General features: G+C 43.1%; 2 protein-coding genes across 3 annotated transcripts; both read left to right on the top strand.

Moving 5' to 3' along the window:
* Positions 1 to 1,675: 1,675 nt before the first annotated feature.
* MYSM1 (Myb like, SWIRM and MPN domains 1) lies at positions 1,676 to 20,534 on the top strand. 2 transcript variants are annotated; one of them, XM_041483282.1, is made up of 20 exons: positions 1,676 to 1,800; positions 3,675 to 3,750; positions 3,936 to 4,006; positions 4,264 to 4,341; positions 4,473 to 4,499; positions 5,011 to 5,089; positions 5,575 to 5,673; positions 6,261 to 7,009; positions 7,839 to 7,969; positions 8,890 to 8,993; positions 10,354 to 10,431; positions 11,482 to 11,570; positions 11,883 to 11,937; positions 12,016 to 12,066; positions 12,900 to 12,974; positions 14,023 to 14,211; positions 14,393 to 14,525; positions 16,300 to 16,405; positions 16,528 to 16,582; positions 17,382 to 20,534. In XM_041483282.1, exons 1-20 carry the CDS (start codon positions 1,742 to 1,744, stop codon positions 17,538 to 17,540), a joined length of 2,463 nt encoding a protein of 820 aa, XP_041339216.1. In that variant the 5' UTR covers positions 1,676 to 1,741; the 3' UTR covers positions 17,541 to 20,534. The 2 variants fall into 2 exon arrangements, with proteins under 2 accessions (XP_041339216.1, XP_041339215.1); XM_041483281.1 differs by having other exon boundaries at positions 16,525 to 16,582.
* Positions 20,535 to 23,182: 2,648 nt separating this feature from the next.
* TACSTD2 (tumor associated calcium signal transducer 2) lies at positions 23,183 to 24,112 on the top strand. The gene has a single exon (XM_041483195.1). The coding sequence runs from the start codon at positions 23,183 to 23,185 to the stop codon at positions 24,110 to 24,112; it is 930 nt and encodes a 309-aa protein (XP_041339129.1).
* Positions 24,113 to 26,044: the final 1,932 nt, after the last annotated feature.

Genomic DNA, 26,044 nt, shown 5'->3' with positions numbered 1-26,044 from the left:
GGTTCTCTCATAAATCACATATTTGGGATCTATTTAAAATGATCTTGCCTTTATAAACATTGTGATTGAACTCTTCTAGTATAAATCAAGACAAAGACAGAAAATATTTTTTCATATATCTGTGAATATTAGCCTGTATGGATAGCTTAGTTAGGAATTGTTTGGCAAAATCACAAGTTAAAAAAACATCTATTATGAATAGGAAGATGTCTGTATTTCCTCAAGGTATTCCTGAGACTACAACAATTATTAACAATTCTTTTTCTTTCTATCTTTTGTCATACCATTGTCTAGATTTTGCATTTTTAAACAGAGAGAACAAAAACCATGATATTTGCCATTTATTAATTTCACTTTTATTCCAGAACAAAGATAAAATATGTAGAATAAAAAGGTTGTAACAGAGTTTCTTGGTTCAAAACATTTGTATTGAGATGACAACACAAACATAAACAGAAACACTTTCTGAATCAACAGAAAGTTCTCTGGGGTCATTTCCCTAATAATGATAATCAGCTCTTACACTTCCCTTCACATTACAAGCCAAGTTACCACAAACACCCAAACACCTTTTGAGAAACAAAACACGGATTTAAGAATGCATGAGTCTAAAGCTGATTTTAGTTATTGATAAAACAACACTTTAACCTGACCCCTGCAATGCCTGGTGAAGGAACAGACATGACCATGAACTTGAAGGACATAGGGGCACACAGCCTGAGTGTGCTCAGATGATCACAGAACCATTTAAGATGGAAAAGACCTCCAAGACCATCAAGTCCAACCTGTGAGCAATCATCACCTTGATGTCAGCCAACTAGAGCACTGACCATGTCCAGTCTTCTCTTAAATACCTACAGGGATGGGGATCCCACTACCAACCTGGGCAGGATGTTTTATGTTTAATCATAATCATCATGTTTAATCATTTTATGTTTAATCACCTCTTCTGTGAAGAATTTTTTCCTAATATCCAATCTAACCTCCTCTGGCGCAACCTGAGGCCTTTTCCTCTTTTTCTGTCCCTTGCTCCCTGGGAGCTGAGCCCGACGGCCCACCCTCCTGACAGGGAGATGTGGAGAGAGAACAGGTCCCCCGAGTCTCCTTTTCTCCAGGCTGAGCCCCCGAGCCACTCCTCACACTTGTGCTGAGGCCCTTCCCCAGCTCTGGACACCTCCAGCCCCTCCATGTCCTTCTCGCAGTGAGGGGCCCAGACCCGCACACACCTCTGAGGGTGCCCCTCACCAGCGTGTGCCCCAGCTCCATCGCCGCCTCCCGCACTCCCCTCAGGCCCCGCCTGACTGTCACCCCTTCGCTCTTAGCCCAGCCATGTCCCCTCAGCGTCCCACCACGTCCCCTCAGCGGCGACCGTGTCCCCTCAGTCCGGCTGTGACCCGTCAGTCCGGCCGTGACCCGCCAGCTCTCGTCCATGTCCCCTCAGTCCGGCCATGTCCCCTCAGCAGCGACCATGTCCCCTCAGTCCGGCTGTGACCCCAGTCCGGCCGTGACCCGTCAGCGGCGGCCATGTCCCCTCAGTCCGACCGTGACCCCTCAGCTCCCCGCCCTGTCCCCTCACTGCCAGGCCCTGTCCCTCAGCTCGCCGCCCGCCCCAGCCGCCCCGCGCTCCGCCTACCCCAGCGCCATCTCCGCCTCCGCCGCGGCCGCTCCTCGGGGCGCTGCTCCCGCCCATCTCCGCTCCGCCGCGCCCGCCCCTTCCCGCGATAGCGCCGGGCCCGCTGTCATGGCGGCGGCGGAGGAGCCCGAGGTGGACATCGAGGGGGACCCAGCGGCCGCGCCGGGGTGAGTGAGGGCCGCGAGGGGCCCGCTGCGGCTCGGCCCCTGCGGAGGGCGGGGGGCTGAGGGGAGAGCCGCTCCTGAGGGGGCGGCCCGGGCCGGGCGCTTCCCGCCGCTCCGGGAGAGACCTTGGAGTGTCACGGAGTGCCCGTGGAGAGGGGGCAGCGCCGGTGCGGGGCATCGTCGGGAAGGGCACTGAGAACGGGGCTGCGATAGCGCTGGTGTGAGGAGAAGGCGGAACCGCAGTCATGGGATCCCCCAGAGCCCGGAACAGCGCTGCGAGGCTGCTGGGAGAATCCTTAAAATACCCATGGAGAAGGTGCTGGGTTGTGTAACTGTGTTAGCGAGGGAGGCTCAGGAAGCTGAACGCCGGGAGGGAGGTGCAGAAAACGGGTCCATATCATCATGGAATGTTAAGGATTGGAAGGGATCTTAAACATCTTCTAATCCCACCCCCTCTGCCATGAACAGAGATATCTCCCACTAGAGCAGGTTGCTCAAGGCTTTATTCAGTCTGGCTTCGAATGCTGCCAAGGCTGGGGCATCCACAATCTCCCTGGGTAACCTGTGCCAGGGCATCACCATCCCCAAGTAAAGGATTTCTTCCTAGTATCTAACCACATTTTTCCCTCTTTCAGTTTGTACCCATTAGTCCTTGTCCTATCGCTGCAGTTCCTGCAAAGAGTCCCTCTTCCCTGTACACCTTTCAGATAGTGGAAGTTTGCCATCAGGTCTCCACGCAACCTTCTCTTCTCCAGGCTGAGCAGCCCCCCTCTCCCAGCCCGTCTTTGTAGGGGAGATGCTCCAGTGCTCTTATCAACATCATGGGCTTGCTCCAACACTTCCATGGCCTTCTTATGTTGGGGACCCCAGAGCTGGATGCAGCACCTCACTCCAGGTGAGGTCTCACCAGAGCAAAGCCCTGCTGGCCGTGCTGCTTTTGATGCAGCCCAACATTCCACTGGCTTTCTGGGCTTCAGCAAATTCACAGATAAGGGATGCTGAAGTGGGTAGGCAGTGACTGCAGTGCCTCAAATAGAGCACTTGCAGGTGCTGAGAGAGAATGAGAGGTTTGTAGCAGAGACACTGCCCTCAAATAGCCCCTGCCACTGCTGCAGACAGGCTGCTGGCAAAGGGGGCTCTTGATTCCACCCTCTCCTGGGTATGCTGAAAAAGAAGCAAAAGTTGTATTGATCTCGGGACACAGAGACTCATCCTGATCCTTTATCCTATAAAGAGATGTTTGAAGTGCTGCACGAAGCAGTTCAGAGCAGTAGGTGAGTTTAATTTAGCAGCACTGCAGGGAATATAGATCTAATTAGTCTTCAGACAAGACAATGTTCTGGAAGTGAAGATTTTTGAAAACAAGTACTTACACAAATTACTAAGGAGATCTTATGCTGCATGAAAATAAAAGGAAGTTGATCAATGGCATTAATCAGTGACAGATCTCTAATTAGTAGTTATTACAGAAAAGATTAAATAAAAACTGGATTAAGTTTGTATGAGCAAAAGATTAAATATTAGGAAGAAACTCTTCCCTGTAAGAGTAGTGAGCCCTGGCCAGGTTGGACAGGGCTTGGAGCAACCTGGTCTGGTGGGAGATGTCCCTGTCCATGGTAGAGGGTTGGAATGAGATGATCCTGCAACCAAACCATTCCCAGATTTTACTCTATGGTTCTAACAACCCTGTATGACAGGATTCTATTAAACCTTGTGCAAGCAGGAGCTCTCCTCAGCAGGAAAAGCAGTTTGCCTTTACAAGAAAATGCTTTTACCTTACTGTGGGTAAGATGTAGAAGTGTTAAGAGGAGATAATACAACTCAATGACATTCAGTATTAAAAATACAATGGTTCTGAACACTGGAATCTCTTTCAGAGATCATGAAAACACAGCATCAAGCCTGCTGCAGGACCACTATCTTGATTCATCTTGGAGAACTGGCAACAGCCTTGTAAGTGTTTTTTTAGTCAATGCTGCTTGTAGCAAGGTTATCAGAGCTCTCTCTTCCCTCCATGTACATGCTCTTTTAGGTTTTTAACCACTGCTTCTTCCTTACTTTTACAAACTATTTATTGTCAGTACTCACATACAGTGTGACAGAATTCAGGTATTAAAATGTGTATTTGTTGTTTGCAGCCCTGGACGTTGGACAGCAGCATTAGTGAAGAAAACAGGGCTGTCATTGAGAAGATGTTGCTGGAAGAAGAGTATCCTTTTGCTGATTTGGTTTTATGTTTTCCTGTAGAATGCTAAAAAACCTCCAATTTCCAAAAGAACTGGGCAAATCTTTGCCTGTTAAGGTGACTGAAGCCCTTCTGAGATTGCAGAATTCCTGCTGTAGAAACTGCAGTATTTGTTTCTGCAGCTGGGTAATTCTGAAGCAGTGTAATTTATCTGATTATTAAAATTCTCACATGTACAAATATCTCTGATGCTTTGGAAACTTACTTAATGACTATTTCAGATATTATTTATCCAATAAATCACTTTCTGAAAAAATATGGCTCAACCAAAAGGAAGTGGAGAAAAGACCTGTGAAAAGGTAAGATCTGTCTGGGAAGAATTCTTAGTTAGCTGAGTAGAAATGAAAAGTCCTTCTAAAATCCTTCTTATTTGTTGGATGTGCACCAGCAGCACAATTACTAATTTTTATTTTCACTCTTGCATTTTCAGCCCACATAAGAAAACTGGAAAAGTCATGTATGTACATTTAAACAATTGAATTGTATTTTTAAGTATGGGCTCTGATTTTGTTAAGTTACCAGATAATATTTAAAAAAAATTAAAGTTTGTTTTGTTTGGCTATAAAAAAATTATTTAAGAGACCTTACAACAGAAAGAAATATTGTGTATAACAAGAGTCTAGAGTAAACCAGGTTTTGGGGAGTTTTTTGGTAGCACAGTGGTCTTTATGATAAAAATTTGTTAATTCTAGTTGCCTTTTTGCCTGAAATTTTCTGTTGCCTGCTTTGACGTTTTCTGTGCCATTGGTCGCTGATGAATATTGAGTTGCTTTGAATCTTCTGTCATGATGGAGAAGCTGATGTGATTCTCAGTATTTTATTTATGAGTCACATTCATGTTTAGAGCAATACCTTGAGTTTTGCCAAAGATGGGGAGTAGTCCTCTTGTCAGAGGGTGCCTTGAGTGACTGGGATTAGAGAATATTTAGATTTGGGAAAGGACTGATTTCTGCTTCCTGCATTCCCAGGGTGCGTTCACCTACAAAATCACCTGGCTGTTCCTTGAAGTGGACATCAGAGGAAAAAGAGTTGTTTGAACAAGGACTGGTGAGTTTGTTTATATATATACATATAAAATATTTTAAATTGAATTAATGAGTTTATCTTGACATGAATAAACATGTTGTATTATCACAATGCTGCATTAACTATGAGAAGTATAGTAGTGTGTTCTGAAGGCAAATCAGGTAATGAAGTAAAATCCTTTACTGTTGTAAGACCTGCAGAGACTATATGGGTGTGCCAACTGTAAAAGGGTTTGCTTTGCCAAGCACAAGGATTCCTTGGGATAACAGGCAGCAGAGTGCCTGAAATGGGTGAAGAAGATATTTCAGTTAAGAATAACAATAATTCTTACTACTGGATGCAGTTTCCTTCTTGGTAGAACATAAATAGTGAGCTTCTTCACTATGGGTTTGCTGTAGTGTTTGTGCATTTTAATGAATAATGAGGTTTTGAACTCATTTGACACATGCAATGCCATGTCTGGGATGTCAGAGTTGGGGTCACCTCCATGTGTTTTGTTGTTTCAGGTGAAATTTGGCCGCAGGTGGACAAAAATTGCCAAACTGATCGGCACTCGAACAGTTCTGCAAGTCAAGAGCTATGCTCGGCAGTACTTCAGGAACAAGGTAACTGGAGCATCCCTGGAGCTGCCAGAAAGGTGTTTGCCAATGGGTAGCTTGGTTTTTATCTGTCTTTTCAGGGCACTGCTGTCAAAGCAGGTACTTTAATCATTCCCTTATTCAGAGAAGTGGAATCTTGTTATTTGCAGATGTGAAGTCAGGCCTGATTTCAAATTCCTAGAATGACCACTGTTTTTATTGCTGGTATAACTAAACAATAAATGCAGTATAATTGTGGTTCCTTACAGTGTTGGTTGTTACTCTGAAAATACTGTTTTTTTACTCCACTGCTCTTTCTGCTGTGTGTTGTAGTTTTAGCTTCAGCCTCATTTGAGATTTCGTGGGCTTTAAGAAGAAAACCACTTTCTAGGGCTCTTTGACTGGAAATACATGCAAATTTATACTTGGCCTAAAGTATATCTATAATGCTGTGTAAAAGTCAGTTGCAATGGATTAAACTAAATTAAAACAATAAATTGAAGAAGAAACACTTCAGAATATCTGTTGTTCAAATAAAACAGTCCTGATTATTTGGGAGGCAGATGGTTTTGGTTTGTTTTTCCCCTCCTAAAAGTGATTTATATTTTCCTAAGGCAAAAAATGGTGATTCAGAAAAAGAGGAGCAAAGTCAGTGTGGAAGCACCCTTCCCACGGGAGATGGGACAAGGGTGGAAGCTGGAAACTTGAGAGGCCGTGCAGACCCCAACCTGAACGCGGTAAAAATCGAGAAGCTGTCAGATGATGAGGAAGTGGACATAACTGATGACATGGATGAACTACTCACTCCTGCCTTCCAGCAAGAAACAGGAAAATCTGAATTATCTGTTATCCCAAAAAGTCCAGTTGAAGAAACAAAAGCAGTGGAACAAGGTTTTCCATCTGCTGGCCACAGTTCTGCAGCTGCTGTGGCTAAAGAAGATCCTCAGCACACCAGACCAGAGACAGTGGATGCGTTGGTATTTCCTGCTGTGGCAGCAACGTGTTCCCAGCACCTAAATGGGGATAAATCTGTGAATTTGGATTACCAGCAATGCAACAATCTTGTTGAGAAAGCTGAGCAAACTGGACCGGTCACACGTCCTGCACAAGGAACTGATCAGGAGCTCAGTGAGGAGCAAAGAGACCTGGCTGATAATGGATTGCTTTTTCCTTCTCCCTGCCAAATGGATGAAGATCATCAAGAGGAAGCAGAGGAGCTGAAGCCACCTGATCAAGAAGTGGAGGTTGACAGAAACATCATTCTGGAAGAAGAGAAGCAGGCTATTCCCGAATTCTTTGAAGGGCGTCAGGCCAAAACACCAGAGCGTTATTTGAAAATCAGGAATTATATTTTGGATCAGTGGTGAGATGCATTAATTTCTTTTACTGAAATAAGTGATTAAGATGTCCCGGTCTGATGTAGCTAAAACACTACTTAGCACTAATAGCTTACTTCTGAATAGAGTGAAATTAATTGTATGGTAGCTTGCCAGTGAAGAGCATTCATTAATACTTCTTTTGCATCTTCCTGATTTTTTCTCTGCCATTCTGGAAGCTGAGCAATGAAAATACTTTGAAGCATTAAGAAAATGAATGTTCTGTACCAGAACAGGCTGCATTTATTTTGGCTGTGCTATTTCCTTGTCATTTTTGCCATCCTATGCATAAGAATGGTTATAACAAATGGTTCCTTAAAATAACAAATGGCATTAATTCCATAGCCTTGCCTTTACAGAAAGGCAGCAAGAAATAATCGTCTGTGCTAGAGCAAATAGTGTTGACCAAAGGATTGCCTCAAATTAAGGATCAATTTGGAGTGGTGCTTGTACACTTAAATATTTTATATTCCATCTGCAAAGGAGTGGTGTAAGGAAACATAGTGGCTTGTAGTAGGAGGCTCAAGGTAATTTGGTTGCCAGTTTTGGTTTGTGCTTGCTTTAAAGTATAAAGAATTATTGAGTTTAACTCTGTCCTCATTCAGTTGTTTTGTGCTCTGACAGCTTCTAGTTGCAAAGAGAGACTAAAATTCCATTTGACACCAGAGAAGTGTTGAACTGAGAAAATTCAGTATCAGCTTAAAGGAAGGAATAAATGCATAGAGAGTGAAAACAGGACCTCAGTTAAAGTCACCCAATTCCTTCATCCCCTGTGGTTTGTTCTGCTCTTTGACCAGGTGCTGTGCTTTGTTTTAGGGAGAGGTGTAAACCCAAATACCTGAACAAGACCTCGGTGCGGCCAGGCCTGAAGAACTGCGGGGACGTCAACTGCATCGGGCGGATCCACACCTACCTGGAGCTGATAGGAGCAATCAACTTTGGCTGTGGTAAAGATACTTCTGTTAGAATAGTCAGTAAAGAGCCTCTTCTGGTGCACTGCTGAAGGACTGCCCAGTGCTGGGGTGTGCTGCTCACACAGAGGATGCACATTCATCCTTGCTAGGAAGGACATTCCAAGCAGATTCTCTGATAACCTTGGAAATCTAGAGGAGCTTGTAACCTATTTACAGGATTAGGAATTTTGAGCTTACACAAATACTTCTATTTTTACTTTTTATTTCCCTTTCCTCATGTTTAATCACACACCAGTTGGTGGGATGTCTGTTTTGTTTCATGCTTTTCTGTGTGTCCTGATACCAGCTGTGTCTGCAATTCTGCCTTCCGTATTAGGCAGAATTCAAGTAATTGTTTTTTTTCCACACTAAATTATAACAATTTTCTAAATAACTAACAATGCCTTCATCCTTAGGGCTAGTTTTTAAACTATTCAAGTGTTAAAATTAGGTGACCTGTTAAAAGTGAACGCGCACATGTTACTTGATGTTGGTTTAGAGGCTTTGAATGAATTTTGGTCCAAAGATGAATGACCATAACCCAGGAGAGGAGCAATGTCCTGTAATTACATTTCGTCTGAAGTAAAGTTATTAAAAAATAATTAACAAGAAGGTGGTTTTGTTGTTTTAAAAGTGTAATGGGAGAGGGCTATGTCACCACTCAGGATTATGACTATCAAATTATTAAAAATTAATTAACAAGAAGGTGGTTTTGTTGTTTTAAAAGTGTAACGGGAGAGGGTCACCACTCAGAATTATGACTATCAAGAGATGTCTTTGCTGTGAGGGTTTTGTTTGCATTCTCGCTGTGCCGTTTGCTGTTGTCACTTACCCGTGTCATTCCTGTGTGTGTGGCAGTGCTGAGCAGCCCTGAGCTCTGCTGACACGGGAATTGTCCCCTGTGTGTCCTGCAGAACAGGCCGTGTACAACCGGCCCCAGCCCGCCGACAGGAGCCGCTGCAGGGAGGGCAAGGACACGGTGGAAGCCTATCAGCTGGCCCAGCGCCTGCAGTCCATGGTACAGCCTGGGGGCAGCAGCAACAAGGGGAAAAATCCTCCCAGCTTGCATTTATTTGCAAGCCGGGGCACCTCGGGGAATGTCTCCTCTCACTCAGGTTGCAGTTTCCTTAGGGTGCCCTGTGATTCATCTTGAGTGCTGTGTCCAGTTCTGATCCCTCGGTTTAGGAAGGATGTCGAGATGCTGGAGTGCATCCACAGGAGGGCAACAAACTGGTGAGGGGTTTGGAACACAAACCCTATGAGGAACGTTTGAAGGAGCTGGGGTTGTTTAGCCTGGAGAAGAGGAGGCTTAGAGGTGACCTTATTGCTCTCTACAACTTCCTGAAGGGAGGCTGTAGACAGGTGGGGGTCGGTCTTTTGCACTGACAGAACCAGAGGACACAGTCTCAAGCTACGTCAGGGAAGGTATAGGTTGGATATTAGGAAAAAATTTTTCACTGGAAGAATAATAAAGTACTGGAATGCTCTTCCCAGGGTGGTGTTAGAATCACCATCTCTGGATGTGTTTAAAAAAAGACTGGACATGACACTTGGTGCTATAGTCTCGTAGAGGTGTTAGGGCATAGGTTGGACTTGATGATCTTAGAGGTCTCTTCCAACCTCATTCTGTGATTCTGTGATTCAGGTGTCAGTCTTAGTACAGGTCTCTCACACCCACTCACATGTTCAGGTACTTCAGCTATCTTGCAGGCCTTCCCCTGCAGCCTGAACCCCCTCTTCCCCATAATTTATTAGCCACAAAATAGTGAAGTGCATTGCAGTCTGGGATTAAGTTGCTTGCATTTCACCTGTTAAATACAGTAGGTGTATGTTGTGGCTTACTGAGAGCCCTATGCACACAATTAAATGCAGCAGTAACTCATTTATAACTACATGAATTTCCAAGGGTTGCCAGAGTTAATTTTTATATTCACACTTAATGTAGCATTTTTAAGTACTTCACAGCAAAGTAAATCAGCTGATGAGAGGAAAACTAAATCAATCCCACTTTAAAAATAATAAATTGAAATGTAAAGAACTGTAGCATACACTAAATGTAAACACACTGAGTTTATAGCTTTGTGTGTTGTCTGAGCATTAATTCAGAGCTGGATATCAGTGCCCTGTTGCTGTCAGGGGTGCTGATATTCCATGGAGCACTAACAGGCTTTACAGCCTTAAACCCCAAAAACTTTACTGATTATAATTCAGGACAGATTGTGAACTACTTAATTCTACAGAAATCCGGGGTGTTCTTTATTTTCTGGGGATGTGTTGGAGTGTCAGTACCATTCCTGGGCAGTGACCCTTTGGCTGCCTGGATGAAGGAAATGCAGTTTTCTCAGGGTAATTTGACTCATGGTGGTTTCTTCCCTCAGCGCACAAGAAGACGGCGAGTGCGGGACCCGTGGGGAAACTGGTGTGATGCAAAGGATTTGGAAGGACAGACATTTGAGGTAACTCTCCTGTGTTTTAAACTTACCTTAAATCATCAGTTCCTGCTAATTGCTGGCAGGTGCTGTTGCATCAAACAGACAAGGGAACAGTTGTGTCATAGGGATTTAACCTCTCTTGTGGAAGTGTAATTTGAAAGTACTGCAGCAGCTGGCACATCTTCGTGCTGATAAACACAGCTGCATTTGGGGTTTGCACAGAGGTTTTATGCCCATAAAACTTGTTGCCTTGTCTTGTAGGAGATTTCATGACCCGTTGCTTTCAGTTAACTGCCTTTAGGGTAATGGTAGGGGATGGGAGAATAACATTTAAATGTTATTTTTCCAGTCCCATATGGTTTCCTTGTGCTCATTATGCAGGTGATAATGAGTTCCTAATATTAATTCTGCTACTAGCAATATCCCCAGTAATACTGTGGTTTATTAAGTGCTTAAAAAATTCATACAAGGTTAAATATTTTATGGGAGAATTGGAAAGAAAATACATGTCTGTTCCTACAATTACAAACTACATCAAAAGTGAAGAACTGTAAACATCCAATTTTCCTGTATACAAAGCCTTCTTAATTTTCAACCTTATTGCCTATAACAATTACTTCCAAAATGGTATTGTGCCATCCGTATTTTAGAGTAACTGTGGGTTAATAATTCCAACACTTCCTGTGAAATACATATTTGGATGGAAATAAAGGTTGAAAAGATCTCTAAGGAGGGGGCATGATAAATTCTGGCTGTGGTTTGTAATGGTAGATGGTCACACCTGGATTTACACGTGGTTTGTGGTGTGGGCTGTGATTTTACTGAATTTGAATGATTTGGAGAGTGAGAGAATTCTCTTATCAGGCAACTTGTGGACCTGATCTCAGATTGTCATTCCTTCCACACTTCTTGGTTCTGCCATGGCTTTTGCCTCTATCCTGAGTAGTCTTGTAATACACAAATTATATTAAGAGGGCAGGGATATCAAGAATTTATTCTGGGCTGGTTTTGCAATCAGGGCTGAAAAAGCACTTCAGACATTGAAACATTCAATTCTTTAAAAAATGTTTTCAGCATCTCTCAGCTGAAGAATTAGCAAGAAGGAGAGAGGAAGAAAAACTGAAACCTGCAAAATCTTCTAAAGGTTCAAGACAAATCAAAAGGTATTTGATCACATCATGTTCAGACATAGATCTGCCAGAAGTGGAACAAATGTCCTGTGTAGTGTCAGGCTGGAACCCTGCATCCTGGTATCCTGGTCTGAAATAGCAGGGATGCTTTTCAGATGTTCCATGTTGGAATTCAGGAGTGTGGGAAGTGATATTTGTGTATTTGGTAGAAGCCATCCTAATGTGGGATGAGAAAATCCAATGAAGAAAACAAGGTTATTCCTCCTCTGCCAAGGAGACAGTGGGAAACTTGAAAAGTTTTCTGACTGTCCTACATCTTCAGAGAAATTTTCTTTCATTTTATAGTTCCTTTGATCCCTTTCAGCTGATACCATGCTGTTTGTTCACGGAAGAAAAGCAGGTATGTACCTCTGAGTGAATTACTGAGAAGGCTCCATTGCTTGGATTATTTTTCTTATTTTTTTGTTTATCATTTCAGGAACCCTTTCAGGTGAAAGTGTCTTCTGAAGCACTTTTAATAATGGATTTGGTGAGCATTACATTTTATCTTTCAAAAAGATGTCATGTGTGTGCTGTGGGTTTGTTTGTTTTTTTGGTTTTTTTTTTTTAATGAGCAACATAACAAGACCAAGAAAATAAAACAGAGAAGCTGTGGCTGCCCCATTCCTGGAAGTGTTCAAGGCCAGGTTGGATGGAGCTCTGAACAACCTGTTCTAATGGAAGGTTAGACAGGGAGGATAATGAGATAATTATTAAGGTTCCTTTCAACCCAAACCATTCTGTGATTTTTTTTCCAGTCAGACCTAGAAGTGTGAGAATCTAGTATTAAATAAAGCCCCTAAAATGAATAGGCTTTGTATTGTGCTTAATATACAATTATTGACCTTCTAGAAAAACTAATAAGAGCTTTGCTACTTTACTGAGAGCATTACTACTTACTACTCTATGTCATACTTTAAATCTAATTTGCTTAAAGCTACTTTCTGAAACAGACTGCCCTTCTGAAATCTATGGCTTCATTTTCTCCCAGTCTGGGAATTGATTTTGTGTTTGCAAAGCAATGTGTGGGTTTTTTCAAGAATAACAGGCTGTACCAGAATGTGTACAGTTGTTCAGCACTGCCCAGGCTCAGTTTTTGAAGCGAGCATTTCCTCGTGTATGGAAGCGTTGCACTCTTGCACTACATCTGTGGTGTGTATATAATAAGCAAATTTAATCTTTTCTGTTTGCATCAAATGGAAGTACTGGGTATTTGAGAGTCTTGAGTTGTCCTGAGTTTTCCTTCTACATATGCTTGAGAAGTCACTGCCTTGTGAGAAATCCCACAACTTGGACTTTCCTACTTGTTTGATCTCATTCCAGCACTCTCACGTGTCTCTGGCAGAAGTGATTGGGCTGCTTGGGGGAAAGTACTCCGAAGCTGATAAAGTTGTGGAAGTAAGTGCTTGTCTTTTCACATTTTCTCTATAATATTAAAACTGAAATGATCATAGTTACAATTTGAATAGATGTAACTTATGTCTAAAAGGCAACTGATTAAATATATCAAAGTTGAAGTTCATTACTGTAGTCTTGAAGTGTGAGAGTTAAGCTTACATTCAAGTGTCAGCTGCATCATGAGCAAGATCTGGTAAATGCCTCTTAGAACTCTATATAAGTTTTTTGTAACTGATTCACAGAATTCACAGAATCACTGTGTTGGAAGAGACCTTCAAGATCATTGAGTCCAACCCAGTCTCAACACCTCCACTATACCCTGGCACCCAGTGCCACATCCAGGCTTTGTTAAACACATCCAGGGATGGTGACTCCACCACTTCCCTGGGCAGGCCATTCCAGAACTTTATCACTCTTTCCATAAAGAACTTTTTTCTAATATCCAACCTAAATTTCCCTTGGTGCAGCTTGAGATTGTGTCCTCTGATTCTGTCAGTGCTGCCTGGAGAAAGAGCCCAACCCCAGCTGAGCACAGCCACCTTTCAGGGAGCTGTAGAGAGTGATAAAGTCACCCCTGAGTCTCCTTTTCTCCAGGCTGAGCACCCCTAGCTCCCTCAGCTGTTCCTCACAGGGTTTGTGTTCCCAGCCCCTCTCCAGCCTTTTTGCCCCCTCTGGATGCGCTTGAGTGTCTCAATGTCCCTCCCAAACTGAGGGGCCAGAGCTGGACACAGCACTCAAGGTGTGCCCTCCCCAGTGCCTAGTAGAGGGGGAGAATGACCTCCCTGCTCCTGCTGGCCACACTATTCCTGATGCAGGCCAGGTGCCATTGGCCTTCTTGGCCAGCAGGGCACACTGCTGGCTCACGTTCAGTCTGCTGTTGAGCAGCACCCCCAGGTCCCTTTCCTCCTGGGCACTGTCCAGCCACGCCGTCCCCAGCCTGCAGCACTGCAGGGGGTTATTGTGGCCAAAACGCAGGACTCAGCCACAATAACCCCTGCAGCCTGATGGAGGTTCCTTGCACTGGTGCAGCTGGAGGTTCTTTCCCCAGGTGCGTGCGGCAGAGCCGTGCAACAGCCTGAGCACAGGCCTGCAGTGCGAGATGGACCCGGTGTCCCAGACGCAGGCCTCGGAGTCGCTGGCGGCCAGAGGCTTCCAGGTCATCGGCTGGTACCACTCCCACCCCGCCTTCGAGCCCAGCCCCTCCATCCGCGACATCGACACCCAGGCCAAGTACCAGGTACAGCCAAGACACACCGAACACCCAGCAACCCTAAAGCCTCCCTGGGCTTCACGCTGCTGCACCTATGTGTCTTACCTCAGCTCAGCGTGAATTGACATAAAAGCTGTTCTTCGGGTTTCAGCTTTGCTGTTCTGAATAAGACTGGATTTTTGTATGTGGTGTTTTTGGTGTTTTTTAGAGCTATTTCTCCAGGGGTGGTGCCATGTTCATCGGCATGATCATAAGCCCTTACAACAGGAATAATCCTCTTCCCTATTCCCAGATCACCTGTCTGGTCATTAGTGATGAGATCAGTTCTGATGGTTCCTATCGTAAGTACCCCTATTTAATCCAGTGTCTTAATTCTTCTTTTCCTTTTTGGGTGTTAAGGGGAGGATGTCTGGTTTTGAACCTGAGAAATTGGTATTTATGTATTTATATTGGTAATATGAAGGCATTATATAAATGTTGTCATTTATAGTGGTAACATGGGCTGGATAAACACAGGAATTTCGCTGAGACAATAAACCTGTGGGTTGTCTGTGCTGTCAGGACAGGAGTACACAAGTGTAAATATGCATGAGATTGATCTTCTGTGTTAGTAGTTCCCACAATTCCTGAAAGAAGTGAAAGGGGGAGACACAGGTCCCTGTTATTTACATACAGAATACATGTGAACAGCTTAGAAACCATTTCCCATGTCTTACTTGGTTTGCATTACAACATTCTGAACAGATTCTCTGCTCAAGGGGACAGAACTAAATAGCAAAGAATTGGCTGCTACAGTGGCCAAAAATCCTCAATTTTTGAGTAATGTGGCATGCAGCAGGTCAGAGGATCAAGTAAATGTGCCGGCTGTCCAGGGGAGCACAAGGCATGAAAGCTGAAATGGTGCTGGCATGATCCCCCACCTAAGGGAACAAATTCCTGGTTAAAAATACCATTGGCATTTCATGAAAACAGGATCTTTTCCTTTCTTGAGCAGTTAAAGAAATAGCAAATAAAATTTGCTGTATTGCAAGTGATGATCAGATCTTCTGCTCTTTTCCTGACATGGATTTGAGGAAAATTCCCCTGATAACAGTAGATGGTTCTGGTAGCTGCCCATTCTCTCTCCTCTTCCCTCTATTTATAAAGTCCTGGTTTTTGCATCCACACACTCCAAGGTTTCCAGTTCTCTTGGCACAGCTGTAGCTGAGGCCTTGTGAGCCCACAGTTTTTTCTGTTTTTTCCTGTGGAAGCAGACAAGGGAGCCCATCTGCCTGGGGCCTCACTGCACAGCCCTGGGGCAGGGGCAGCAGTGGCCACATCTGTGCCCCAGGTCCTGTTTACCACCCTGAGACACCTGCACTTTTATCCTCTTCTCCCACACATCCCACCCTTGTGGGGGGGAGTTAAAATACTGACAAACTCTATGGCCCTGAGAAGTAGACATTTTTGTAGTCATGTGCATTTTCTGTTGGAGGATTTCAGATTTCTGTTTAGCTCCTGAAATCAAGGTTTTACAAAATGCCATCTCCTCTGGCTCTTTGGAAATTATTTACTGAAATGTACAGTCTCTTTCTTTCTCTGATTATTGGTAACCTAATTGTGTCCTGCAAATAACTTTCTTTTAAAATATTTCCTAGAATTCTCTTCCCCCACCTGCAGTAATCTAGAAGAATTTCTTCATTTCTGAGCAAATTTCCTTTGAAATTGAAAACAATAGTCAGCACTTCACCATCAACCCATTCATACTGAAAAACCAAACCTTTTTTATCAATTTAATAACCATATAACTCTTAGACTACAAAAGAAACTAAGAAACACTCAATTCATTTTTTTTCATTTCTGGGTTTGCTGTATATTTCTGTCCTTCCTTATGGAATGGGAATTGGCAAGGGCAGGGAGCAGAACAGATTTGTTCCTACTCCCATCAGAATTAAATTTGGAATCCAAAACACATCATCCTTTAACCTCCTTAATGTTGTCAAGTAACAGGCTTCTGCAGTCAGTAATAAATGAGGAACAGTTATGGGGAAGGAAGGGATTGCACCTAAACTAAACAGGAGAAAAAACAGTGGAGTGTAGCAGAAACACTGAATAATGATCTTCAATTGATTGCAGGCCTGCCCTACAAATTTGAAATGGAACAGATGCTGGAGGAGCCTCAGTGGGAATTAATATTTGAAAAAACAAGGTGGATAATTGAGAAATACAGATTTTGCCACAGGTTTGTGTCCACTTCTGTTACAAATAGCCAGATTGGAATTTTTATACATTTATTGTTACGTTTCAGTCAAGACCCATGGCTGCTTTCTCCAGCACTCCTGTTTGTTTTTCTTCCAACAGCAGCGTCCCCATGGATAAAATTTTTCATAGAGATTCTGACCTGACTTGTTTGCAGAAAGTAAGTTTTCTTCTCTTAACTTTTTAATGTTAGATGTTTTTTTTAAATGCAAATCTGTTTCATGTTGGAAGTCACCCGGACCTACACTTCTACAAATCAGAGATGTAAATTAATGATAAGAAATTATTTTTGTAGCACAGCTTATTTACTTACAACACAGTGAAAATAAAGATCCTCCTTCCTCTCAGAGAGGTGGTGGTGTGGTTATGTGCAGATACCAAGTTTGACCCTCAGTTTGGAGAGGAATTAATGGCAATTAATTACTCAGGTCTCCCCTCAGCATTTTGTTTGCTTTCAGTATCAAGACCTGCACATGTCTCAAGAGCATATTTGGCCTTCCTGGTCCTTTGTTCCATCAGTAAAATAATGCTGTGCCATGTTTGTCATGGATAAGTAGGAACTTCAATGTTCCAGTCAGTGTAGTCACTGCTCTGGAGTTCTGACTCGTGGCAGCTGTACCATTATGGCACAAACAAGAAGAAACTCTGCCCAAAGCAAAAGACATAAACAGAAAACTTGCACACAGTAATTGCACACATTGATTTTTTTTGTTCCCTCTCAATGCACCTTTGCTTATAAAGTGTAAATCTAAACTTGAGTTGTTAGAATGCTCTGAAATTTAGTTGTTGGATAATTGGTTTTAAAGACTTGGATTTAGATCACCCTGTTCCTTTTAAATTTATAATGTATAAACACTTTTCATCCTAAATAAATAAATAAAAATCTCCTTGCAATATTTATCACATAAAAGAAGGGGAAATGACAATTTTTAAAACAGATTTCCTTTTCTTTTGCCTAGCTTTTGGAGTGCATGAGGAAGACTTTGGGCAAGGTAACAAACTGCCTCATTGCTGAAGAGTTCTTGACTCAGATAGAAAACTTATTCCTTTCCACGTACAAGAGTGAAAAAAATGCTGAAGGAAGTGAGAATGAAGGTTCACATGAATTGCCAGTGTAACGGCTTTGGAATTTTGATTTCATTTTTTAATTTCTTCCCCTCCTCTCCATTATGTCAACTCTTTCTGAATTGTTATCCCTTTTAGTAGTGACTGTTAAGAATCGAGTGTCATCTCATTGTTGTGGTTTAAAAACACTTTGAAAGCTCCTAATTTGTGTGACCTGTGTGCCTGAGGAATGCTTAATGTTGATGAGTGCCATGGAGGTAATGATTGACCAGCCTGATGTTTGGGAAGGAGGACACCCTGTCAAGAATGCTGTGCATCACTCTGCAAGGAGAGCTTGTCCTCTCTCAAGTCTTTCAGTTTGGGAATTTTCTCTAATGTTTTTGTCTACAAGTGCATCTCTAGCTCAGAATGGATTTGTTTCTTTGCTTTAGGGAGTGGAAGTTTGAATGAGTTCACAAAAGGGAAACTTAACTAAATGAGAGAGTTTTGTAGCTCAAACTTTCCTGGTATCCAGTAAGAAGTTTCATCCAGTTGTAGCAAAATACATCACCCAATTTCTTTCTGCTATTATTTTTCATATTATTTTCCCCATTGATTCTGTTGGTCAAGTAGTTTTTTGGCACATTCTTTGCCATCCTACTTCCATGTTGGGGAGAAAAAGCTGATGAGTTTCATGACTTCTCAGTAGTGGCTGTGCTTGTTTCCAGTGGAAATGATAACTCCTGTCTTACCACAGGTTATCTCTTTCTGGCCTTCCATTCTGCAGGGAGGTTTTATGTTGTTCTCTAGATCATTGTGGTTTGTCCACTTCTAATTGCTACTGTTTCCTGTGGAAACCAGAGCTCCTGATTGATGGCAAACTGAGTGCAACGAGCAGAAAAGGATTTGTGTTTTTGAAGAAAAAAAATCCCCACTTTTGTATTCAGAGTCTTCTCTATAATGTACAGTTCAATAGAAAAACACTACTTGTTTATATCAGCTCCTCAGTTATGATTTCATACAGGTATATATTTAGATAAATCAGTCACAGATTGATCTTGATTGAGAAGTTTCCTGATTGCAACTTGGAAATGTTTCATGAGCTGTATCACTGTGAATCTTTTTAGAAAAAAAATGTGCTTTAAATGTTGCTTTCTAAATACCAAGGAAACTTGACTTATCTACAGGTATTACTATTTACACATGTTTATCTTGGGCAGAGTTTCTCAGAGAGGTCTAAAATATATTTGAAAGTTTCAAGCAAGACTTGGAGTTTATATCTAGAGGGGAGACAATTGATTCAATTTTTATTTTAAGAAAATATGTGTGTGTATATATATATATGTATATATATACAGTTCTACATAACATAAATGGAATTTTGAGATTTTATATCTTTCAACTTTTTGTTTGTGTAAAGAGTTTGGAAGGCTTTAAAATCATAGAGTTGCATCCCAAGGAGGGAATTCCTTCACAGGAAGTTAATGTTATATTTTTATCAGGCCTCATGAGTCTCTCTGTCTCTAAGGGGGGGGATCAAAACCTGAGCAGGTGAAAATGTGAGCCCTTGAAACTCAGTGATTTCCCCACATTTAAGAGCTGTGGACTCAAAAGTACTGGTGGGTGTTGTGTGCTCTCTCTGTGTTCAGATGTGCTGGTGCACAGCTGTAGGTCCCACTACTGTGTGTAATTTACCACTTGGTGTATCCATCTCTCTCTGGCCTGTTGGCTCACTCTGCATTTGCTCTAACTCTCACCTTTGGAGCTTCCTGACCACCACTATTGCAAGGATTCCTGGATTCCTGGCTGGGCTGCACTCCAGGTGGGAGAGCACTCCTCCTTCTCAGTCGTGGGGAGCTGTGTTGCAGTTTTGCAGTTTTCTGGAAAATCCCCCGGTGTCAATGTCCTGACAGTTCCAGTTAGAGCTGCTGGGAGGAGAATTTTGAATCTCTCTTGTCACAGCACCATGCAGTAGATGCTGTTTGTGTTCCACACCCTATTCCCAGCCCTTTAGGGATGAGTCAGGATTGCCCAGGTAGTGCTAATAATGTCCTGGCTGATTCCCTCTTTAGTGATCACTGAGGTAAAGTCACACAGTTGTATTGTTGTATTCAGCAGTGGTGTTATGTAAGGAAATTTTTGAGTAACCCAGACTTTTCAAGTGATTTTTCTGAGGATATGGGGCAGGATTGAGCCTTTGACATGCACATAAAAGCTCCAGAATTCCAAGTGTTTATTTCAGGGTGGTGTGGAGAAAATACAATGCTTGTACCATCAAGATCCAGTCTAGCACACAGAATTCTTTAAGAATTGGAAAGAGCACAGTTGTAATGCTGAGTAATGATTTTGTTGACAAGAGGCAGGGTAAGAAAATAAAGTAACCTACTTTTCATCATTTAGTTTCACTGAGTGGTTAATGATGCGAGTTTGGAAGTTGCATGCTTCCCAGGAAATACAACCTGTTTAACTAATATACCAGTTCTACCAAACACATTTTAGGCATGAATTTTTTTTTATTAAAAAGCTTTTATTTCCCATCCAGGCTTTGTTTCAGTGGACCTGTGCTAATTTGCTGTTCCTTTCTGCAGGACCAGTGTTACACCTTACCGGTGTTACACCTTCCCATGTTGCTCAGACATGGGAAATTGTTGAGTAGGGGGTAGAATGATACAGCTGAAACTGGAATTCAACAGGTTAGGAAAGAAAAAAAGAAATTAACAAAACCCTCACAAAATAAACCCAAACAACCCCTCCCAAGGCGTTACTTCTGGCAGATATCCCTATGGGCATTTGTTGGCTGAATCATGTTTTGCTCTCCCAGTTACCAGCAGTGCTGCCTCACAGGGATGCAGATCTTGTGTGCAAGGGGAGGGAACATCCCTAATTTTATTATTTTTTTTAAACTAACCAACTTGCCAAAACCAGTTGAAAAAACAAAATCCATGACCAAGTAAAAAGTTAACGCTGTTGCCACTGATATTCACTCAGTACTTTTTTTCTTTGCTTGCTTCTCTGCTATTTCTGCCTGATGATAGACAAGTCTACTAATAAAGGCTGTACCTGCAGTACCCAGGAAGATGTGTCTGTGTTTGTAACAGCTTGCCTCCGAGCCGGGGTCTGGAATGTCTTTGTTCCCTGTCGGTGGCACTGACCGAGTGACAGAGTAGAGCTGGGTTCCAGCAGAGGGAGCTTTGTCACAGCGCTGCGGGAAGGGTTGGAAATCGGAGCAAAACTCTTCCTACGGGTGTGTGCAGTAAACTTGCGGCCAGCGAGCGCATCCAGGCAGGAGTGCCTCGCTAGGGAGGTGTTTCCCTCGTTGTTTTACAGCCGCTGTGCTTTAGTCTCCCTCAGAAGATGATCCAGTGGCGCTGGAGCAGGGATGCTGGGATGGGATCCCAGTGTTTGGCACACACATCACAGTTCTGAATCGGCAGTGTGAGGGGCACATCCTGGAGGTGATCCCTTTCCATCAGCTACATTCCCTCGCCCGATCCGATCCAGGTGTGCTGGTTCCAGCTCTGTTACCGATTCCTTCTGCTGTGCTGCTGAGAATTCACTCGGCCATGAGGGCAGAGAGGCTGTGGAGGAGGACAGTGCACCCCAAAAGGAGGGTGTGGCAGAGCAGTGCACCCCAAAAGGAGAGTGTGGCACAGCTGAGCACCCCAAGTGTCTGCACGGGGAGGGAGAGGTGCTGTGCACCCCCGAGGAAGTGAGGGATGAGGACTTCATCCATCCCCACTGGAAGCAGCAGGTGGTTTAACATCCCACTGAACACTGTAATCACATGTGATGCTGGACAAAGTATTTAATGGCCTAGATAAAAGTATTCGGGTTGTTTAATTGCTGCTTTACATAGACCTACTGCCCTACTTTTACAAGGTTTAGAATTGTGCTGAGAAATTGTTTCCATGGAAGCAGAGATCACTAAAGAAATAATGCACTCCACATTTCCTACAGGATTATTCCTTTTACAGCCTGCTGTTCTAAATAATTAACTCTTGTAGTACTGTTGCAGCTTAGCATGGATTAAAATAAATAATACTTTTTTTGGTGTCATAGAGGCATTAAATTTTTAAATATATATATAAGTAGTTGGATATATATGTATATATATGTATATATAGTTGGAAAAACTTGTCTTTAAAGTAAGTCCCTTCCTTCCTTATTTACAGAGGGGAAAATCCACCAGTAAAAGTCAATGAAGAAGTGCACTTTTATTTTGAACTATATTTCACATTCAGCATTTAAATAATGTGAAATAAAATATAGACAAGATATGAGGAGGTAGGTGATAGTTAAATGGATTTTGACTTTGAAGGAGGGATGTGAAAATTAAAAGAAAAAAGGACATTATTGTAGCGTGGGTAAGTGAATGACATAGAAATGGGAAAAGAGTTGCTAAACTATTATAGAATCATCAACATGACAAATTGACTTACCTGGCAGTCTTAATAATAGTTTTAGCTGTAGATCTCAATTATTTTCCAAGAAAGCTAACTGGAGTTATTATTACCTGAAGGAATATCCAGATTGTGTCCTCCTTTGGCAGAGGGTGTTCACATCCCATTTCCATGTGGAGCTCTGATTTTACACCTATTCCCTGGCAGGCAGGGTCCTTCCCAGTGTGCACGGAGCCACGAGTGCAGGAGCTGGCAGGCACTGGAGGTGGGGCAGTGCTCAGGTGAGCAGCACAGGTTGGAGCTGACTGCAAGGCACGTGGCTGCCAGTGCAGTGCACACACTGCTCTGTGGTCATTACTGGTCTCAAAATAATGATTTATAAAGAGTCTGACAGGGTTTGACAAATCAGATGAATGGAAATGACTTAATGCAAACTGGAAGATCTTTGTCAGCTGCTGCCAAAGCACATGGAAATGGTAAGACAGGTTTGCAGATCACTGGGAGAGTTGGGAGCCACTGGAGTGTTCTGTGAAAGGCATTATTAAAGCTCAGACTGAAAAATTTCTTAAGAAATACAAACAACTCTGTAAGGGTAAAATAAGCATGAAAAACAGTATTCCTAGTGCTGCCTTGGGATGAGCATATGCCAAAGAGAAGGTGGGAGAGAAGCTTTCCATGCTGGAAAGTGAGGGTGACCTCTGCAGGAGAGCAGCTGGTCAGCTGTGGCACCTCTTGAAAAAGCAGTTGCTCCAGGCAGCAACCATCAAACTCCCAAAGGCATTATTTAATAAAGCTATGAAAGTAAAAAGTCTATAACTGATAAGAATCTAGATAGTGGAATGATAGAGATGCTGTGCAGTCAAAGACAGGAACAACCATGATGGAAGTGGAGGAATAGGATTTCCTGCAGAAGTGGAAGAAACTCCTTAAACAGCCATTTGCATACAATCCATACAAAATCTGAAGAAGGAAAAGGGCCGGCTGCTTGTCTCTAATCCATAACGGAAGCCCATGGCAGGAGCTTGGCTGCTGTCTCTTTCTTCCCTGTTGTTTCCTCATCAAGCAGGAGCGAGGGAGGCAGCTGGAGGCAGGTGCCACTCCCTGAGAAGTAACAGGGAGCTGGGAAGCTGTTGACTGGGATTTGGGAAGGAGATGCCAGTTGTTTTGGAAGAAGAACCTGTTTGGTGGGTCTGATTTGAATCAATAAAGGGAGCAGCACGCCAGTGTGTAGGAATGAGCAGCCTCCACCAGTGGATTAAAGCTTTGGATGCTGCCTGCTGCTGCTCAGGACTTTATCTGTGCTTTTCTCCTGCACTATGGAGCCTCTCTTTGGGGCTGTGCTGGGTTTGATTCTGGCAGTCGCTTCACCAGCCCATGACAGCTGTACTTGTGCGACCAACAAGTGGGCAGTGTGTGCCCAGGACGGCCCAGGGAACTGCACCTGCAGGCTGGCAGGTTCAGATCACCCCGTAGACTGCTCAACCCTGACTTCTAAATGCTTCCTGATGAAGGCAGAAATGATCCCCCTGAAGGAGAAGCGCCTCTGGAGACCTCCCCAGGGGGTGTCAGACAGCGATGGTATTTACAACCCCGACTGCGAGGACAGCGGTGTCTTTAAAGCCAGGCAGTGCAACCAGTCCAGCACCTGCTGGTGCGTGAACTCCGCGGGCGTGCGGAGGACGGAGAAGGGAGGCAGGAGCCTGAGCTGCAGCGAGCTGGTCCGGACACGGTGGATCTACATCGAGCTGACACACAAGAGGAGCTCCAGTGCCTTCGCTGCTGCCGACGTGGCGAAGGCCCTGACCCAGCTGTTTGAGAGCAGGTACAAGCTGCACCCCAAGTACATCGCAGCCATCAAGTACGACCCCCCCCTTATCCAAATCCGCCTGGACCAGAACAAGAAACCCAGGTGGGATGTAGATATAGCTGACGTGGCCTATTACTTTGAAAAAGACGTGAACAATGACTCCGTGTTTCCTTCCGACAGTAAATTCGCTGTCTCAGTCAATGGAGATGCTCTGGCTATTGAAAAGCTCCGGATTTACTATGTGGATGAAAAGCCCCCCGAGTTCTGCATGAGGCAGCTGGCAGCTGGCATTAGTGCTGTGGTCACCGTGGTGGTCCTCACTGCTGGCATTGGCATCGCCGTGCTGCTCATCCTCAGGTGGCTGCGCACAAGGACATATAAAAAATTTGAGTGTAAAGAAATGAGGGAAATTAAAGCCCCAAGCTTAGAACTGACCTGAGCTGAAAGAAGAATGGCAACTACAGGAAGACAAGGAAAAAAAAAGGCACAAAATACAAAGAACAGACTCGGTGTATGTGATGGATTTGGAATTTTTTCTTTCCTACAGGAATTTGTATAGTGAATGTTCTAAATTATTCTTGCTTAGTAAGAATAAATTTTTGGCGTATAAATGAATTTGGGAGTCAGTTACCTAAATATTTTAAATGACTCCTGCTTTGGAGGGTAAGAAAACTGTTACAGCTATCAATTTAACATAACACAGAAGGCTTTCACTCCTGCTGCAGGCCCGGCTCAAATTGCTTAAATACTTAAATACTCTGTGGGGTTCTTGGTGTATCTATTTACTGAAATTAAAACACTTGCTTCAGCATATTTGGGCTATATTTCTGCTTTTCTCATGGTAGACTTTTTTAAAATGCAGTTTGTTTTTAGTTCATGGGGACTTTGAAAAACAAAAGTTTCTGGAACTTTTTTTATCTGCAAATAATTTAATGAATATTACTAAATAACCATATAAGATAATGATAAGATACTCTGTAGGATCAGAGACTTTTATAGAGTGATTTGTTAGGAAACATCCCAGGTGTTGGGTCACTTCCAGGTGCAGAGATCCCAAGTTCCTGGGTTTGTATTCAGGCAGCACAGCAAGCTATTCCCACTTGTGCTCTTTAATAAGGGTCTGACACTCCTCGTCAGCAAAGATCCCTTGATCCCCATGCAAGTGTAAGTTAACCTTGGTGTTCTGCCCACATTCCAACTCTGGTAATAGCTTTCTGTCTACCTAAATTCTCTGGGCAATTTTAATGGGAGAAGATATTTTTCAGTGTTGTACAGCTGCACAGAAACACTGCACAATGCTCCGGGACAGGCAGAAAAAGAGCTTTATTCCAACTGAGCTGTGGGGGTAATTTAAGAGCAGAGTGTAATTACTGAACTTGGAGTTTGGCCAACTGGACTGCTTTGCTACCTACTCATCTGTTGCAATCTTGGTTTGGAGAGTCATACGCACTGTGAAGGACATTTTAAAGAAAATAATGCTGGTTGTTGAATGTTGGGATATTGTCAGTTCCACTCTCTGTGCTGCATGTGGATGTCTAAGTCCATCACTCTCCTCTGCTTCCTGCAGCAGCACCCATTCCTCCTGGGCACTGCCACAGGGCCAGCAGCTCTTTTCTTCTCTGAATTAGTTTCAGTGTTGCTCATTTGTAATTCTAGCAACAGTCAGGAGTGTGCTGCTTCCATGGCAAACCACCAAAATGCAGCTCTAGTTCTACTGAATGGAAAGGATACCAGGGAAAAAAAGGGAAGAGGCTTTGATTCTGATTCTGCCTTTGTTTATAGACACTGTTGGTTAATAACACTTGGTTCAATATACACCATTTCCATTTGACCTCACACTTGTTCACTTACCTGCTGGAAAATTCTGGGTACATACTTTGTGGCAGATGCATCACGTTTTCCTAAAATAAGATTTTTATGCAATTGCAGCAGCAGCATTAATACATTCACAGCTTTGGAGCAGGGTCTATAATTCATTGCGTGCCTTACAGCAACACGTCAAAGCTGGTTGTTTGTCAGTCAGGAATACACACTTGTCTGAGAGAAGATGAAGTGAGAATTTGAGATCTAGGCTGGATCTTTCTATGTCATAGGAAAGCTCAGAATTTAGCCCAACTCCACACAATTTTGCAAGTAGCCATTTATAAAACAGACTAAATTAAAAATCTAGAGCTGAGCAGTTCACAGCTGAAGAAATGTAGGATGAGAATAATAATTTTCCAAGTACATTGCTTAACCAATTTCTTAACTTATGCAGAGCAGATCAAAGCCATGTGTTTGAGAGGCTGGTGCTGTCCTTCGATCAGGGATCATGAGATGTACAGTCTTTTCTGGACATCTATAGTGGCTTTCACCAGTCTTTTTTAATCCC

The sequence above is a fragment of the Pyrgilauda ruficollis genome, unplaced genomic scaffold (genome assembly GCF_017590135.1).
Source record: "Pyrgilauda ruficollis isolate IOZ18807 unplaced genomic scaffold, ASM1759013v1 scaffold6, whole genome shotgun sequence".
NCBI classification, from domain to species: Eukaryota; Metazoa; Chordata; class Aves; order Passeriformes; family Passeridae; genus Pyrgilauda; species Pyrgilauda ruficollis.
The sequence above is the reverse complement of the archived record's forward strand: the minus strand, read 5'-3'. Positions and strand labels throughout refer to the sequence as shown.

What these genes read in the sequence shown, in the direction of transcription:
- TACSTD2 (XM_041483195.1), top strand. Translation starts at nt 23,183, where the DNA reads ATGGAGCCTCTCTTTGGGGCTGTGCTGGGTTTGATTCTGGCAGTCGCT.
- MYSM1 (XM_041483281.1), top strand. Translation starts at nt 1,742, where the DNA reads ATGGCGGCGGCGGAGGAGCCCGAGGTGGACATCGAGGGGGACCCAGCG. An exon ending in GAGAAAAGACCTGTGAAAAG is followed by an intron (nt 4,342 to 4,472) that starts GTAAGATCTGTC and finishes TTGCATTTTCAG; the next exon opens with CCCACATAAGAAAACTGGAA. An exon ending in TGTTCACGGAAGAAAAGCAG is followed by an intron (nt 11,938 to 12,015) that starts GTATGTACCTCT and finishes TTATCATTTCAG; the next exon opens with GAACCCTTTCAGGTGAAAGT.